Source organism: Macrobrachium nipponense, chromosome 12, assembly GCF_015104395.2.
Source record: "Macrobrachium nipponense isolate FS-2020 chromosome 12, ASM1510439v2, whole genome shotgun sequence".
Taxonomy (NCBI): Eukaryota; Metazoa; Arthropoda; class Malacostraca; order Decapoda; family Palaemonidae; genus Macrobrachium; species Macrobrachium nipponense.
The window spans coordinates 16,832,379-16,851,933 of NC_087205.1; the positions used below are offsets into that span (position 1 = coordinate 16,832,379).

Consider the following 19,555-nt stretch of genomic DNA (forward strand, 5'->3'; position numbering starts at 1 on the left):
GCAAGGAGGAATTTCTCTCGGAACCACTGACGGAAGAGATAGGTCTGAGAACCACTATGCTTGTAGCCACAAAGGAGATACCAGGATCATCCTGAGATTCCTGGAACCCATCACTCTGTTCAGGACATGACAGATCAGACAGAATGTAGGGAAGACATACACTTCTAGATAGTCCCAAGCAAGCTGAAGGGTGTCCCTCTGCCACAGTGAACAGATCTGGGACCACATGGATGCTGAAAGGTGTCCTCTGCCACCGCAAACGGATCCGGGACCACCGGACAGTAGACCTCTAGCTTTCTGTTGAAGCTCGTTGCAAAGAGGTCTAACGTGGGTCTTCCCCATAGGAGAGAGAAATAGCCTGTCCACTATGTCCTGATGCAGAGACCACTCCATACCTAAAACTTGACTCCAACTTGGCTTGTTGGCAACCACACTCCTTTTGCTTGGAATGTATCTGGCAGTGAGCTCCACCAAGTTGCCAATCGCCCACTGGTGTAACTTGACTGTCAACCAGGACAGGAGCTCTTCGAGATGAGCACCCCAAACATCAGAGGAGGCACCTGAGAACAGGAGCAGATATGGAGGCAATGAATGAAGAGGAACTCCTATTTTTTTGTCAGGTTCTGGTCGTCCAACCACCACAGAAGGTTGCTCCTTACCTCTGCCGACAGAGGGACCTGGAACTGAGGGGAATTTCATGCTGGGGAACAAAACTCCTTCAGTCTCCACTGCAAGAAACAGATGTGAAGACACCCATGAGGAACCAGCTTCTTGAGAAGACAAGAGACCCAGAAGAACTTGCCACTGGTGAGCTGACTGCTCCCCCATCAGAGGGAAGGAGCAGGCAACCGTCCTGAATTTCTGTAACTCTGGTCCGACGGAATTCTTGATAATGCTGTACCTATCACCAATCCCAGGTATAGAGTCTTCTGGCTGGGAAGTAGATTGGACTTCTCTAGATTATCACGATGCCTAAGCTCTGACAATAAACTGGTGAAGACCGTCCTTGTCCCGATCCAGTTTTTCTCTGGAACTTGCCAAGACCAGCGCTGCAATTGTTGAAATATCTCAACATGCAAATCCCCTGAGCCTATGCCTATGTCAACACTAGGGTAAAGACCCTTGTGAACAATTGGGGAGCTGTAGTCAAACCAAAGCAAAGGTGTTTTGAACTGGAAGACCTGCTCCCCAATGTTGAAGCAGAGAAATTTCCTGTATGAAGGGTGGATTGGAATCTGGAAGTAGGTGTCCTTCACTATTGACAGCATGAGGTCATTCTCCCTTACGGCTGCCAAAGCTGTCCGGGGTGTCTCCGTCCTGAACCTTGTCTTCTTGATAAAGTGGTACAACATTGAAAGGTCTATCACTGGCCTCCAATCGCCCGAGGCCTTTGGTACCAGGAAAACTTGACTGTAGAACTCCGGAGAAGGACGATCTACCTTCTCCTGTGTCCTTGCCCATCATCTTCAACACTTCCTCCTAGAGAGCCAGGTGTTTCGGAGAACCTTGGGCATACATCAAATGCAGGAGAGGATGATTGGAGAGAGGAAGAGGAAAGCTGACCAGAAGTAGATACCCTACCTGAAGGACATTTAATACCCAATGGCCCACCAGGCATCCCCCACCCATGGTAACGGGCAGGGAGTGGTGCCCTCTCTATCAACGACCTGACCTGCCCCTGCCCATAGGCCCCCTACCCGTTTGGAAGAATGAGGCTGAAAGGGATGCTGCCGTGATTGCTTCTTTGTAGTAAGAGCTGGCTGAAAGGCACTAGTGGAAGTCAATGGCTTTCAAGGCTTCCTTGAAGGCGAATGCTTACTCTGCCTTGCAGGTGGAGGACGAGAATGAGCCATTGATTTAGTGACCGCCTGCCGGACAAGTCGATTGTTGGTGTCCGCAATCCATCTGTCTATCACAGCCTACAACTGATCTCTAGGAAGAATGAGCTGGGACTCTTAGGTCTCCATTTCAAAGAGATGGCAAGGAATCTGAATCCACAGAACGAGCCACTTTAAAAAGGGCTGTGTCCCTTCTAATTAAGAGCAAGTTGGCCCACAAATTAGCATTCAGATGTCCCAGATATGAGATGGCCTTTGCACCAGACTGAATCCACAGAATGAGTCACTTTAGAAAAGGCTGCATCTGTTTTAATTAGGAGCAAATTAGCCCTCAGATAAGCATTCAGATGTCCCAGATATGAGATGGCCTTCGCATCAGACTGAAGCTATCTCATGAAATGAGTGCTGACAGGAACATTATCCCAGCTACTACTGACGGCCACAAGTCCAGCCATGAGACAGTCTGAAAGACAAAAGAGGCAGTATACTCCAAGGTAGAAGCCTCTTGAAAAGTTAAAAAAGGGCCCTCAGCCCAAACCTGATCCAGGGTCAAGCCAGGCTTCAGATGAATCACATCTGAATTAACCTGCCTAGTCATCACCTGAACCCGACTAGGTGAATATAATATTCTTATCCCAAATGAGAGGAGGGGGAAGAAGCTGGCACAACCCATTGAAACGAAGAGAATTCTCCTGTCCTGAAACCAAGGAATTAACATACTGAAAAATTGAATGAGCATGCCCAGAACATAGTAGCTCAAACAAATTCCTTGCACCCTTTTTTGGCCCAAGCAAGGCCTCTATCCTTCTTAGGGTCTTAGAAGACAGAGTCTGAGTCCTCTCAAAAAGGCAACTGAACTCATGAATGAGATCAATAACCTTCATGTAGGAAGAAAGAAACTCCTGACTCTCTCCCTTCTCTGGATCCTGCATAAAAGCTTGAAGTCCTGAAGTATACGGCTGAGAAAGATCCCTATCACTTCCTCTGGCCACTGGAGAGCTCCTCCTTGAAGGAAGATCATCTCTTTCCTTTGAAGGACTGCATCCACCAATAAAGGAACACAAACATGCATCCATCTGTGACAGGGAAGAATCACATACGTGGCCAAGTGACAGTGAATGAAGTAAGAGAGACCATCTGGGAGAAGAAGCACAAAATCTTTGCCTAGATAAGTCACAACCCCCGAATCTGGAAGGTGAACGACTAAAGTAGGACTTCCTAGGAGAATGAGACCAGGAATGCCTAGGCTTCTTGGATATTGGTGAAAGACGATTTCCCTCACCATCATGAAGAGATATAGAAGCAAGTCCGTGATAAAAGACAGGCCGTCGATAGCCTCATGTCCACGTCTGTCAACAACCTCACGGCCATCACTTGCAACATGTCTTTGGGTGTGAGCAACAGGCGAGGAAGATCTAGACTTACCATGCGAATGCGACTTACAAAGAGGAGAAGAATGTCTTGAAGGTCTCAAAACAACTGGATTACCAACCTGAGGGACCACCACCTTCAACTTCTTAATCGGAGCCTTATCATCCTTACAATGATCTCTTAATGGGTTGAGGAGACGTAGAACCAATAAGAGGCTTCTGAGGAGAAGGGGGAAGATTATCCTCCACAGGCACACAAACGTGAGACAAAGAATCATGTCCACATACATGAAAAGGAGACTCACTTCTGTGTGGGGAAGGAGATGACACATCTCTCACACTCCCAGAAGGCGAAGCGACAAAGTCCTCAATCCTCCAATGTATAACTCGAGTGTGAGGAGGGGGTACAAAGACGAAGATGATAAAGATGGTGATCTACGACATTTCCTCTCCAGAGAAACAAAGTCCAGTTTGTCTACCATAGCTTGCAAGAACATCTCGGATGGATTGGCAACTGTCTGGGATGACGTCATGGAAGAAGCTGGATGAGACATATCGGCAATGGAAAGGATGTGTGAAGTCACTAGAACTGACATCACAAGCAGACACAATGATGGAGTGACATCACAGCAAGCATTGTACCTTTAGCCCGAGTCAATGGCCTTGCTGTAGTGAGATAAAGGGCGACCCAGGATGAGGCGTAGTTACAGATGGCAGCACATGAGACCCAAATTAATGGAGGCCGGGAAGAGGGGGGAGACTGGTGGGAGAGCCGTAGCTGGAAGGCTTACAGAAATGAAATGGGACAACAGCCCTCCAAGGAGGGGACCCCTCATAGGGCTAAGGAGGTCCACACAGATGCCATCTTGTGCGAATCGGTCTCTGAAACAAAGGAACATGATGCTGCAACCTCCTCCCTTCCCAAAGGGACTTTTACCCCCAAATGAGAAGGGGCAGCATTAAACAAATTATCACCTTGAGCAACTCTCAAAACTTCCTTAGACGAATCAATGGAAGAAAAGGAAGGAGACAAGGTATCAATGTATGATGATGCAGAAGGAAATAGTCTGGAGGAAGGGGAAGCAGAAGTGTCCACTTAAGGGGTGATTCCCTCCCTTGATATTACATTATGAAAATAAGCATGACACATACAGCAAGTTGTATGGAGGTCAGGCAAGGTGGAGGCTCAGAACCAAGAGTACAGGAATCCTGGAAGGCTGGAACATGTGTTGATGCGCTCGCAACTTCTGTAGAATTTATAGAAGAATCCATAGAATCACAAAAAGCACACCCAGACACCCAAAAACACAAAAAAGCAGGAAGGAATCATGGGCTATTCAAAACTAGACCGGCTTGAGGGGAGGAAAGCAAAAGCGAATATCCGCTCTCCAAGGAAGTTGAAGACCAAATGCGTCATGGGGTTCACATGTAGTTGGTGACCACTCTCCACCTCTTCTACGCATTAGATGCCAGATTCCTTGCATATATGACAAATTTTTAATCAATTTGTATTTTTCATAACAAACAAACCTGAGGTCTTAACATTGGGATAAATACTTAGTGCCAGCTGGAAACCGGTAGTTTAAAATAAGTGTGTACGCAAGGGACTATTGGCATCTGTGCTTGGTCACGAGACATGTGGGGCCACCCACATACCCCTCATTAACTTGTAACCCCGTTAGTTATTCTTCTAACCCAGGTTAGTTGATAGAGGGGTGGTTTGAGGTGGGCCTTTGTATGTTAAGACCTCAAGTTTGTTAGTTATGAAAAATACAAATTGGTTAAAAATTTGTCATTTGTTCCTATACAAAACAAACCTTCAGTCTTAACATTAGTATAGACTTACTTTTGGTGGGAGGTAAGTACTATTAACCAACTGGGAGTTTGCCACCTTTGATCAGTTTTCTGAATACTGTACCAGTATTCTAGGAAAGTAATGACCAGTAATTCAGAATTTAAGATATATATGACTACCATAAAGTCAGACTTCTGGATTTCTACACAATGTTATAGTTCATTGCGTCTCAGGAAGATAAGAACATCTGTTCTCCTAACAAACCAATTCATCCACTTATGTAGGTTTGTTATCATTCCTCTCCCCCTTGCTAAAGAGAAGAATGTCTTGCTACTGATAGGTATCTTACACTGATAATAATCGTAACAGCATGGCTACTTCACTCACCTGTATCTTGTCCATTCCAGCTTATGATTGTATTCTCTTCTTACTGCCCAAAGTAAAGGAGAAAGAAATTTGAAAAGGAAAGAGGCCAGTTATCTCCTCCATTTCACATTCATACCATCATCTTCGACAAGATACCAACTGACCCGCCAGGGGTGCTGGATGAGTTACACAATTTGTTGAGCAGCCACCAAAGGACCCAAGGACCTCTGGGCAACCTTCTTTATATACAGGAAATTGAAAGTGGTTTGTCATAACAATGAACCAACTCTAAAATTTTGATGAACAGACAGATACCTTCTTAACATTGCTCAATTTGAGCTCATCCTTCTAGACGTCATAGATTCTTGCCTTCCCTCCGACATTAGACTCTTGTTTTTGTGACATAAGGCCCTTCTTGCATTTCTTTCCTGACTTGACCTGTCTTAACGAAAAGTCTTCGTTAAACAACATGTCAAAGAAGTACAAGGTCCTAACAGAACCTTTCCATTAAACTTCCAATGAACTGTGGGCAACATTCATTATGTAGAACATGAAAAAATATGGTTGGATACAGTCACAAACCAACCGTCACGATCATTTTAACAAATATGTTCTTAATTGCCAGAAAGGCACGTATTCCTCTGACGACCTTCCCTTCTGTATGACCCAATTGGTACAACTTGACAAGGAGTAAGGCTCGACCAATCGCCTCAAAAAACCAGAAATACATGGAAATTTCTGACAACTATTCCTCTGTTTGGCTTGTGTTCCCTTACATCTACCACATTTATGTTCTAGGTGACATAGTTCTTTCAATAACCACGGAGTTGTTTGATAAGTCAAAGCCGTTCCTCCTGAAGGTCTCTTGCGCAAACTCACGCCATACTGAGCATGACTAAAAAACATATGTCATCATGACCTGTGCTGCATTGACTCATTATCCCGGATTCTGAGGCAAATTGGAAACTGTTGTTCTCAACTACTTTTAAATCTACGTAAAAAACCTGGCTATTCAGTACTCCCACTCTACCAAGGTCAGAGGAAGAGAAAAATCCCAGTCAATTTCCTGTAACATGACTGATGTATGGGCTCGGTGGTAACCCAGCGAGTCTACTCTGATACAGAGTACGTTTTCACGTATCAGATCAGAGTTTCTAATGTGCACCAGCCAGTTCAATTCTCCCGAGTCATCTGAAGATGACTGTGTGAAGTGATATTCAAATACCCAATCACCAGTCCAATGTGTATCACCATACAGGTAATTACAGAGAGACTTCCCTCTATTCTGACAACCTCTCCACAAGATCATTGTCTACCAACAGAATGCCTTTAATGGACAGAATCTCCTCTATAAAGGCAGTCACGGCCAAAGGGTCATTCTGTATATGTGAGTTGAAGAACTTTGGAGTCGTATTACATCCGAGCTGATGATCTCCACCCGAAATCTTAAAACTGTTAGTTTGAAAAGGGACACTGGGCAAACTCCAGACCTGAGATATTAATTCTAACTATTGGTGGTGCCTCTTCCCCACAAGAACCTGGTAGAAAAGACTGTGCTAAGATAGACTTTATCAGTCACTCATCTTGGGTCCTCAATTACTGGAACCCCTTCTTCCGTTCAGGATATGGTGGAACAAGTAAAACGGAGAGTTTGCGCAACCTCCAGTGGTTCCCAGTATCCAAATGGAATCCTCAGACTGCTCGAAGGGTGAGACCCGAGACAGGTCTTACATAGTTCTTCAATTATACGAGTTCCTTGCTGGATGAGTGGTTTTTGCGCTCGGCTACCAAACTGGCGGTCCGAGGTTCAATGCCCGGCTCGGCCAACGCGGAATCAGAGGAATTTATTTCTGGTGATAGAAATTCATTTCTCAATACGTATAGTGTGGTTTGGATCCCACAATAAGCTGTAGGCCCCATGATAATATATTCGACTCAGACACGTCCTAATTATCCTCCTGTCCAAGGAATTAACCTGTTAACAGGAAGGCCCATTCTTCATAAGGAATGTTCATTTTCAACCACGAAACACCCTATGCGGTGATCTGTTACAATATGCATACGGACACATGTTCAATAGGTTACCTTCCAAAGAGAAATCCTATACAGGCGGTCCCCGGGTTAGGACGGGGGTTCCGTTCTTAAGACGCGTCGTAACCCGAAAATCGTCGTAAGCCGGAACGACGTTCTTGAAAACATGTCCACAGGGAAAATTTCACTACTAATTTGCAATTTTTCTTAGGGCCGTATCTCTAAAATTATCACTAATTTACTTTTTTCATGTGCAACACTGTGTATTCACAAATTACTGTATATTTTCATTAAAATACAAGAGAGAGAGAAATAACTCCTTAGGTTTCAATAGATTGAAATGAACGTCTGTAGGCAACTTTTTCCCCCTCCCATAAATACATATATTTCTCCAGAGAAGAGAGAAAGAGAGGACTGTGCAATTATGTTTGTCTGTCTATCAATTCTTTTGCTGAGAGCGAGAGAGATAAAAGGAAGAAATAGAAACACCAAATGTATGACAAGTATCTTGAGAGAGAGAAGAGAGAGAGAGAGAGAAGAGAGAGAGAGAGAGAGAGAGAGAGAGAGAGAGAGAGAGAGAGAGAGTTGTCCTTACAGTATTTAAAAGAGAGAAATGGAATGATTATTGTATTTAAAATACTCAGAAATGAATTTTGTACTTAATAGTATTATTATTGGAAAATATTAATGATAAACTTATTACATACACGTCCATGAAAATGATCTCATCTCAGTAAGAGAGAGAGAGAGAGAGAGAGAGAGAGAGAGAGAGAGAGAGAGAGAGAGAGAGAGAGAGAGATACTACCATAAATTCGTTGACCATTGTATGGCATTGTTAAGCTTGAGTGTCACTCGAGTTGAGGAAATTGGGGATTGATACAGAAAAAGACAAAGGGAAGAATTTTCTTTTGAAATTAGTTATCGTATTATTACTACTTCTATTATTATTATTATTATTATTATTATTTGATATATTATTTAATAAACACGTGCATCTACCATAAAAATTCTCTCATCTCAGTAAGAAAGAGGAATTATCCTTACAAGTGAAATGGAAAGGTCATTTTCATCTCTTTAAAATACAACCATTATGAATTTTGTAATTAAAGTTTTATTATTATTATTATTAAATAACTGAAATTATCAATAAACATTTTACATACTAGTACCATAAAAATTCTTTCATCTCGGTAAAAAAGAGAGAGAGAGAGAGAGAGGAGAGAGGAGAGAGAGAGAGAGGAGAGAAGAGAGAGAGAGAGAGAGAGAGAGAGAGAGAGAGAGAGTGTTTTTCTCTCTCTGTTTATAACGCTTCCAGCGAAAGAGAGGGGAGTGAGTTACCACTATGACTCATTATTATCTTGTGTGGCAAAAGAGAGAGAGAGAGAGAGAGAGAGAGAGAGAGAGAGAGAGAGAGAGAGAGAGAGAGAGAGAGAGAGAGTCAACCTTAATTAAAAGTGACATGGATAGATTAGTGCGTATTGTATTTCTTTAAAATACTATCACATATGAATTTTGTAATTACAGTTATTATTATTATTATTATTATTTGAAAGTATTAAAAACAAATAGTACAAGTACATAAAAAATCTCGAATCTCAGTAAATGTGTGAGAGAGAGAGAGAGAGAGAGAGAGAGAGAGAGAGAGAGAGAGAGAGAGAGGGGGGGGGGGAATGTCAGGACCACGTGATTGCAACACTGCAGCTCTCCCCCAGCTTTTCCCCCTCCTGGCTGTCACAGAACATGATATATATCTGACAGTTTTAGTACCTGGATCTCGAAAAAGGTTACAGAGAAGACTGGGATTTCCTTCATTCTTCGATAATTTTTTAAATATAAGCTAAAATCTTACTAATTCACTATGGTATTTTCTTTAATGAATTGATATTATTGCTGTATAAATTAATATTAATATTTGAAAATAGTAAATCATTTATTTATCATACTAAAAAACATACATCTTTGTAGTATAGAGAGAGAGAGAGAGAGAGAGAGAGAGAGAGAGAGAGAGAGAGAGAGAGAGAGAGACTGTGCTAAACTATAAAGGATTCTTATCTTATCATATGTGTTTTTTAAAAGCGTTGTAAACTCAGAGCGTTGGAAGCGTCAGCGTCGTAACCTCGGAACAAGCGTCGTAACCCAGGGCGGATTTTTCAATGAATATTTAAGAAAAAGCGTCGTAACCTCGGAACGTCGTAAGCCGGACCCGTCGTAACCCGGGGACCACCTGTATTGCCAGAAACCACCATGGTGCTATTCTCGAGCAACCTAGGCCAGAATTGTACCCAACATCACTTCACCCAACCTCACTCTTGAAGAATGGGAAATTCTCCACCTTCCCCTTCCATATCTGATGAGGTTGTAATTATTTGCTTCAGCCAACTGAAGCTCGAACCCTCCATGCTAGGTTCATGATTTCAATATAGAAACTAGACCAGGATGGAAGAGACCCCTTAAGAAGATGCTAGGTTAATTTAGCTAACAACCACTTGGACTAGGCTAAGTAGGTATAGTCAATTAAGAACTGATCAACTTAATTTTAAGTTGGCAAGACCAGGTTCACACTGGCTTGGTTAGTTTAGGCTAGGTTAACTCTTCCACCAATTAGGCTATGCTAACTCCTCCATCACTTAGGCTAGGCTAAGTCCATCAGAGAAGTACTCTAACTATACTCTGTTTTTTTCATCTGTCCATCCGCCTGTGGTGTTTTTGTATGGTAACACTGCGTTCCAGGCTTTAGATAGTTACGCTATGTGTAAGTTTTAGGTAAATAAAAGGATATCTGGGTGTACATTTGCAACTGAAAAGTGTTTTAATAATTTATTGTATGCGAATTACACCGTTAATATTCGAAATAGGATATTATTATAATCGTTGAATGTAAGCTGAATGTAACTATCTAAAGCCCGGGAAGCAGTGTTACCATACAAAAACACCACAGGCGTATGGACAGATGGAAAAAAACAGTTTAGTCTAGGCTAGTATAGACTAGCTTAATCTAGAAGCTCAATGACTTAGGTTAGAGTGAAGTCATCCAAGAAAGTTCGGACTATACATGCTAGGCTACAACCACAACCTGCTAGGCTGAGGTGGTAAAAGTGTTCCAAATGGGTAGCCTAGGCACTAGTCTATGCTCAGCTTTGCTTAGAGCCTTACTACTCAGACCAAGCTAAGATAGTAAAGGCATGTTCAAGTAGCAAGTCCATGCTAAGTCATCAACCCATTGTTAGGCTAAGTTGACATGTATGCCGGAACCATCTAACCTATGAGTTAGGCTAAACTAACTAAGAACTGTACCACTCAGAATGAGCTAAGATAGTAAATGCAGGTTTGAAAGCCAATACCGCAACCATTAGCTAAGATAGTAGCGGTAGATTCCGACTAGCTGAGATAGGATACGAATTTAACCACTTGTTAGGCTAAAAGGTATTACTCAAGTAGCTGGGCTATAGCATCTGAGGATACAAGTGCACTACTTAGGCTTGTCTACCTAAGGTGGTGAAAGAAAGAAGTTCCATCTACTCCTTTCAACTTTAGTTTTCTTCATGGCCTATACACCCTTGTGCGATCAGAGACTGAAATGTGTTTCATGAGCTTTCATTAAAAAGAATGGTTCTACAGTACTTTACTGCAAAGGAAACAAGCTATCGATTAACTTTAACTACTTGTCTAAGAGTCAAAGCATGCTTTGGTCAATATTCTTATAGGAACAAACCAGATTATACCAACAGGTATATAAAACATGGGAATTCTTCTTACCTGTAAAAGTTTGAAGTTTTCTGGGGTCAACCCAAAGTCTGTTAATTCCCACCATTCAGGCTCTATTTGATTACTAAGAGGAATCCACTAACTGGTTGTGATGCGTGCCATTGCTAGACAGCAGGTGAATGTGGCTGAAGCAACTTCACTTCTCTTAGCATGTAAATGAGAGGGTGACACATCTCAATAACTACTGCGTGGACCTTACAGCTGTCCAGCATTATGTGCATTTTAAAACTACGCTGTTCTCTTTCTCATGATTAAACCAGCAGTTGCCAATTGGTTTGTGTTTACCTTCCAAACTTAAGATAAAACTTAAACAAAACCATGGAAATAAGTGAATTTGGCGTATCTATTTGCAATCTATATACAAATATGAGAGCAATTTTATCACTACAGTGGACCCCCCATATTCGCGGACTCACACATTCGCGGATTTCTCTTGGGAACGTTTCCCCGCACTATTCGCTGTATTTTTCTATGATAAATATCCACAAATTCCTGGTTTTTTGATGAATTTCATCATAAAATGCACTTTTTGTGATAAAACTATTAAGAAAACCAAGCATGAAAATTTTTAGTGGGTTTTTCTTGAGTTTTAACTAACAAAATAGGCTGTTTTTAGCATTTTTATAGGGGTTCCAAACATTCGCGGGTTCTAACTATTCACGGGGGGGTCTGGTACGCATCCCCGGCGAATAGGGGGGGGACCACTGTATTGCATTACCATGACACCTATAAAGGCATCAGCGTATGTATCAAGTTCGTCTAAATTGGCAACACTGTGGGACCCAAGCTCCTACGAATGATTCCTACGCCAGTCACTGTTTACACAGTAGTCTCCTACGACCGTTGTGATTCTTCCGGCCGTTGTATTCCTACAACCATCATATTTACAATCGTCATATTCCTCATGGTCTTCATAGTCCTCATGGCCATCATAGCTCCCATGATCGTCACGCTTCCAAAGCCCTTCATAGCTCTCATGGGCATCATGGTTCTATGCCCATCATAGCTTTACGGCTGACATGGTTATCACAACCTAGGCTATCACTGGACTGTTGACAACCTAAACGGCAACCGTCTAGAGTTGACTGAGCTAAACTACTGCTTACGCTTTCTTATTCAAAATTTAACTGGAGCACACAACGGCATTGCCGCTTATCCTAAGAGAAAATTCACATTTCTCCATAAGTGCGTGCTCCTGAAATGAAAGCGTAATTATAATGATGCCACCGAAGATGAGGAGTTGGCAGCGGTAGGCTGTGACGTCATGACTACGCCATTTTGATAGCGGTTTTGGCTATAACGTCATCACGCTTGATGGAAGCGTGAGGCTGTTGATGGTACCCTTGCAGCCAAGATCAAGAGACCCAAACTGCTGTGGCATTTCTACTTTTTACAAGGATGTGACAGTCCTGGCTCGAATATGAAGAAAAAATTCTTCTTCTCCTCTTGGCACGAGGATCAGTCACGAAGTCCCTGATTCTAGCATTCTCCAACTCTTTACAGCCACACTAGACTAAGCTTCCATCAGTCACTTGTTTATCAATTACAACAATTTCTTGTGCTTTCTTATAATAGCGATGTAACAGTCCTGGTTCGAAGATGGAGAAGAAACTTCTCTTGGCTCGAGGATCAGCCACGAAGTCCCTATTCTTCAAGGATTAGCAGGAGAATGCACTGGCGTCAATGTCACCTAAGCTTGTTGATGCCTACCCGGAAGGAGATGGAGGAAAGACTTGCGTCTTTTCCACTGTGTCTGTTATACAGTGGTACCTCGAGATACGATAGGCTCAACTTACACAAAACTCGAGATACGATAGGCTCAACTTACACAAAACTCGAGATACGAAAGCAAATACGAAAAATTTTACGGCTCTACATACAAAAATTGCTCAAGATACTAAAGGTTGTTGCTGTAAAGTCCAAGATTCGCCCATACCACTGAAAACAATTTTGAAACTCACGCACCGCCAACTGAGTAGACTCGCCACCATCCTCCCGCTCTCCCATTGGTTCCTGATGCTAGTCACCACCATGAGATCCTTCTCTCCTATTGGTCAGCATCCCTCCCATGATGCATCTACGTAGCAGCATGCTTCTTCGGTCACTTCACGGCATCATCGGTATCATACGCACGCGGCATTCGTCCGTTCTATCGATTTCGTTTATTAACGTAAATTCATTAGTGATTTTGTTGTAGTATACTTTATCGTGTTGTGTGAGAACTTTACTACATATGTATGTATACATACTACATAACATAATTACGTACAGTATATACGTAGTCATGGGTCCCAGGAAACTTGAAATTCACGGAAAGAGGAGGATGCTTTCTTTGGAGACGAAGATGGAGATTATCAAGAAGTATGAAGCTGGTATGCGATTGAGTGTGATCGCCAAGGAATACGGCCGAAATCCGTCGACAATAGGCACCATCCTTAAGCAGAAAGATGTCATCAAAGCAGCTAAAACTTCCAAGGGCGCAACTATTTTGTCCAGCAAGAGGACCCATGTGCACGATGAAATGGAAAGGCTTCTTCTTGTCTGGATAAAAGACAAAGAAATCACTGCCAGAAGGCCAGTGCTATTTTCGGCGATTTGATTGCCCAGGCCGAAGTCGACGGAAAAAGGACATCAACGCCAAACCCAGACTTTAAGGCTTCGCATGGGTGGTTTGAGAAATTCGTAAACGGGGACTGGCATCCATTCGGTGGTGCGGCATGGGGAGGCTGCCAGCTCGGACACGAAAGCGGCCAAAGCCTTTAAAAAGACGTTCGACGAGATGATGATTAACGAAGGCTACAGTTCTCAGCAAGTTTTCAACTGTGATGAGACTGGCCTTTTCTGGAAAAAATGCCTCGTCGGACGTACATCACGCAGGAAGAGAAGAAGCTACCCGGGCATAAGCCTATGAAAGACAGGCTTACGCTCGCACTTGGTTCCAACGCCAGTGGGGATTGCAAGGTGAAGCCCCTACTTGTCTATCATTCCGAGACTCCTCAAGCCTTCAAGGCCCACAAAATGCTAAAGGAGAAGCTTCCAGTGATGTGGAGGGCTAATGCGAAAGCCTGGGTAACAAGGCTTTTGTTCACCGAGTGGGTAAATCTGTGTTTCGGCCAGACAGTGAAGAAATTCTTGGAAGAGAAGCGCCTCCCTCTGAAATGTCTGCTGGTGTTGGACAATGCCGCTGCTCACCCTCCTGGCCTCGAGGAAGATATCCTAGCAGAGTATTCCTTCATCAAGGTTCTTTATCTTCCGCCTAACACCACCCCTCTCCTCCAGCCCATGGACCAGCAAGTGATATCGAACTTCAAGATGCTGTACACAAAACATCTTTTCAAGAGATGTTTTGACATCACCGATACCACAAACCTCACCTTGCGTGAATTTTGGAAGGAGCATTTTGATGTTGTGATATGGATCCGACTCATCGACCAAGCTTGGCAGGAGGTTTCGAGGCGAACCTTGAATTCCTCGTGGAGGAAACTCTGGCCTGATGCCGTATCCGCCCGAGACTTCGAGGGATTCGACGTGGACGAAGCTGGTGCTGCAGATTCAGGAACAGTTGATGATCCTGAAACTGTTTCGCAACCAGATCTTGACGAGATCGTTGCACTCGGCAAGTCCATGGGGCTGGTCGTCGACGAGAATGACATCAATGACCTTCTTGAGGTGCACCAAGAGGAGCTTACAACGGATGACCTGAAGGAGTTGGAGGCCATGCAACATAACGTCGTTCAAGAGGAGTTCTCTAGCAGCGGCGAGGAGGAGGACAACGACTCTATGACAAAGGCAGAAATTAAGGATGCTCTAGCTGCTTTTCATAAGGTGTAATCATTTGTAGAAAAGAGACACCCCAAAAAGGCTTACACAGGTCGTATGCTTGCACAGTTCGATGACATTTGCCTGAGTCGTTTCAGAAACATTGTCAAAAGTAGGCAGAAGCAATCTTCCTTGGATAGTTATTTTTTAAAGAGGCCTTTAGTAAGAGTAGTAGTAAGCAAAAAGGAAGAACCAAGTGACACTAAAAAACAGAAAGTTGAAAGTGGTGAAGTTGAAATTTTGTAAAAGAAAGAAAGAAAAAAAAATCAATTTAAAGTTTTTTGTAAAGTGTTACAGTTTTGTTAATGTGTTTCGTAAAGTTCAGTTTATGTTTTCCTTACATTTTTTTATGTGTTTCGTAAAGTTAAGTGTACGTACGTATCTGCCGTTTTCTTCATGGCCTATACACTTTCGGAGATAGCCTCACTCGAAAGGTAGGCTTCCACATTTTACTACATACGTACGTTTGTACGAACAGTATTTTTTGTATACCATGTACACTAATACACTTTATTTACAGGTATATTAGCAGTACGTATTAGGTTAGGTATTGAATGGTCCAAATTGTTGTAGTATTTCATTGTTTATAGGTCAATTTAGCTTTATTATGAAATTTGCTGGGGTGTTTTTGAAGGGCTTGGAACAGATTAACCATTTTATATGTAAAATGCGGTCCGAGGTACGAAAAGCTCATGATACGAAGGCCGCCTCGGAATGGATTAATTTTGTATCTCGAGGTACCACTGTATCTCCTAACCTTTACAATTTCTCTAAAAAAAATTTCATTCAAAAAAATCGCCAAATCCAAAAGCGTAGTTGTAAAGTACTCTTGTACCTCGAAGAAGCGAAAATGCAAGCATGTCTCCATGTAGGCCGCAGCTGTGAAGTGACGTCATGGTGAGCACCATGTTTATAACGTCACTGAGCATCTCGAATGCGAAGCCAGCAATCGACAAGAAGCGCAAGGCTGTTGTTATTCTTGTAGGCATAGCAACCTGACTCAAACGGCTACGGTGTTGCACTATCTGCTTCTTTACAGATGTTGACACATTCAACCGCCATTCAGTGCATATCAGGATAGAAGGGACATTCATCGCGTAGGGCCCTGGATGGCAGCGCGACGTCATATGGCAAAACAACTGTCCTTCTTGGGTTGGTACTCCTGATAGGTCTAACGCCGATCACATACCTCCATCACCTCTGCCCACGTATCTGGAACGAAAACAAGATGGCGATGCACACCTCTCCCCGCAGGGAAAAGAGCACAATTAGTCATAATTACTTCCCAAAGCACATCCTGATACATTCAAGCTTTGGATTCACAGGCAAGCCATATGATATATGTGAAAATCCAAAGTACAGGCAATGAATTAACTGTACCTGATGAGTTCTGCACCTACGACTTACTACACGATGAGTACCCCGACGTCAAATGCACTGAAGAAAATATCCGGGCGTTTATCTGCTTCTTGTGATATCCAGGAAGTCTCGAAGCATGAGAAGGCTTCATGTTCACAATAGTGCCCAGGAATTCCAAACAAGAGAATCAAACAACAAAGGGCAAACTAAACTGGCTTTAAAAGGATGGAAGCAAAGCACATCCTCTCTTAAAGGCGGTAATAAAATAACTAACAGGGTCACGAGTTAAAAGAGGGGTATGTGGGTGGCCCCACATGTCTCGTGACCAAGCACAGATGCCAACAGTCCCTTGCGTACACAATTATTTTAAACTTTACTGGTTTCCAACTGGCGCTAAGTATTTATCCTAATGTTAAGACCGAAGGTTTTTTTCGTATATGAACAAACAATTTTGTTTATTGTTTTTTAACAGCTTCCAGATGACGCCAGATTTATCCTATTGTTAAGACTGAAAATTTGTTCCGCACATGAACAATGAATTAGTTTAACGATAATTCATAACTCTAACTATCCTTTGCAATTGAGATCTTCTCAGACTAAGCTATCCACATCATAATAGATAAACAGTACTATACAAGTCATGCTGCCTTCTGTGAGGTTTAATGCTACACAGTATTCTAGAAGCTTCAACCTGTTGTGAACAAATTGTGGATTGATTTTTGTGATTCCGTAGATGAATTGTAGGAATTTCAGAAGTTCAAACCTGTTGCAAATGCTTTTTACTTTAGCAAGTTAACCCGAGTCTCGCCAAATAGTTAGTTGACGGTCTTATTATTTTATACTGTTATCTTTGCAATTACTAGTCTGTTTTTGTGTTATTTCATTCTGAGTTTATCTCTGCTTCTCACCTTCCTTTTCTGTACTGGGCTGCTTTCCATCTTGGGCTGACAGCATTTTGCTTTTCCAACTTGAAATAATGATGATTTCTCACTTCTTTTCTTTCTCCTTCACCCACATTAGTCCACACAACTCTTTTAGATGTTAACAACACAATACTAATAGTATGCACTTACAATTATGGTCTACTCTCTTCCATTACTACAATCACATCTCTTTCTACTCCATGTCTTCCCTATATAATAACTGTTTAAAGGATGTCCACTAGACATACAAACTTTGGGAATTTTGATCCAAAAGAAATCCATTATTACTGGTTCTTTATACCAACAAAATCTGTTATGAAGGTAATTTTTTGGTTACCAGTGCTGCACAAAAGAACTGATGAAGAGGTTTGTGATTATTCTACAACTGCAAAGCTTTCCTGTACACAAGAAAAATTAAGTATAGATTTAAGATTAAAAATAATGGACCCAAAAAAAACTCACATTTTTGTTGTTGGTATCAATTATGTTGGCTAAACCTTTCGTTATATATGACTCAACAGATGGTAAAGTTTTTTCAGTTTGCTTGTTATCTGTCTCCACTTCATTGATTTTATTCTTTCGACGAGATCTTGATGTCTGTAATGAAAGAAAGAATTAACAAGATTATTTTCACTGATGAGTAAAATCACACGAGAGAGTGAAAAACAGAGAGAGAGAGAGAGAGAGAGAGAGAGAGAGAGAGAGAGAGAAGAGAGAGAGGACGAGAGAGAGAGAGAGAGAGAGAGAGAGAGAGAGGACGAGAAGACTTTACTTAAAGCCAACAGCACTATATTACCATTTACAACCTCAGTTACTGGTCTGTCAGTAACTGAGTATATTTTATTGTGAAGTCCCCACATCTGCTGCTGTTAAGCAATTTTAGTTCCATTTTCCATCTTCGGGATCTAGTGATACCACTATTCAAGATAAATGAATGCCTTTAGTCTATTATTTATATCTTTGGGTGCATTATGTTTCAATCTTATGGCCTGTTCATCAGAGCTCTTCTAATGCACATTATATAGACAGTGTCACCTCCTTTGGTATTCATTTTCCTTCACTTTCTCTGGGTTAACACAGCACTCACAAAGGGTCTAACTATAATGCATGATGTGAGGTTAGTACTGTCTCCTTTTCCCTAGCAGTAATGTATCTCAGTAAAGGTATTCTCCACCATTAGCAGTTTTGTTTTAGTAACTGATGTACATGCCCTTTTAATGACTATTACCAGTTTTCTCTATCTTCTTACAAATATTTTACTGATGTTCTGTTATCTGCACTGTTGCCCATTTTTGTGTCAACAGTTAACTTACTTGTTTATCAATCTCCCCTATTTTGTTGAGTAATCACTAAATTTTTCCCAGGTCTTCTGACAAATATTTTATTGATAAATTGTTGTCAGTACTGAGGACCTTTTTTTATGTCAACAGTAAACATACTCATTTTCCTAGTTGGCCTCAAGTCCTAGTTGCTTATGCAGATAACAGAGAAAAGGACCAAGCTCCAATCAGAGGAATGTAGTTTTCATGATAAATCTGTTTTCTGTTCCTTTTGCAGTCTTCTATACATTCTTTTTATTCTGACAGTCCTGTCCATAGTAACTTCACAATCCACAAAACAAGGAACAAAAAGATCCCTCATCCAAAGACTGCCTTTTAATCACAGTATGTTCTTCCTTCCTATTCTCAGTGCTAGCCTTACCCATTTGCATTTAAGAGAACATGAATATCTTTTTGTGATACTACCTGTGTATAATACGTAATATACTAAACGTTTCTGGTTACTATAAACTTTCCCATGTTCATCTCCCATCTTTTAGACAAGATTGGAATAACTTACTCTGATTTTGTAATCAAAAGTAAGTTATCTACATAAAACAGGTCTCAGAAACCCAAAAGATGGTCTAGGACAATGAACATTTAAGAGGGAACTTAGTTCCTTGCAGCAAACATTCACTCAATCCAAGATCCAATACACCCTGCTGTTTTACTTTTCATCCATTACCTTTTGTCTCTTCCAACTTGACCATCTACCTTCTCAAACTTCATCTAGTTATTTTTCATTCTCATATAACATAACATAACATTTGATAAACTCTTACGAGTGTCAAGAAATGGAGATTACAGTACTGGTCAAACAAACCACTTAGAAATTGGGCAAAACAAAATATGTCTACTATTATGTCCATTAGGGATCAGAGCTGAGTCCCATATTATTCATCTTTGTAATGGTTGAAGCTACTGAGGTATGTCACCTAAGCACTGGCAGAAGCTACAAAGGAGTATTGAA

The 19,555-nt window shown here is 41.7% G+C and overlaps 1 protein-coding gene across 6 annotated transcripts in view; it reads right to left on the reverse strand.

Annotated features, from left to right (window-relative positions):
* LOC135224369 (condensin-2 complex subunit H2-like) overlaps window positions 1-19,555 on the reverse strand; it is a 239,361-nt gene that overhangs the window by 45,267 nt on the left and 174,539 nt on the right. For all 6 annotated transcript variants that reach the window (XM_064263318.1, XM_064263316.1, XM_064263317.1 and 3 more), the window contains exon 9: window positions 17,729-17,863. In XM_064263318.1, the coding sequence (XP_064119388.1) occupies window positions 17,729-17,863 (135 nt within the window). The remainder of the gene's footprint in view (window positions 1-17,728; window positions 17,864-19,555) is intronic.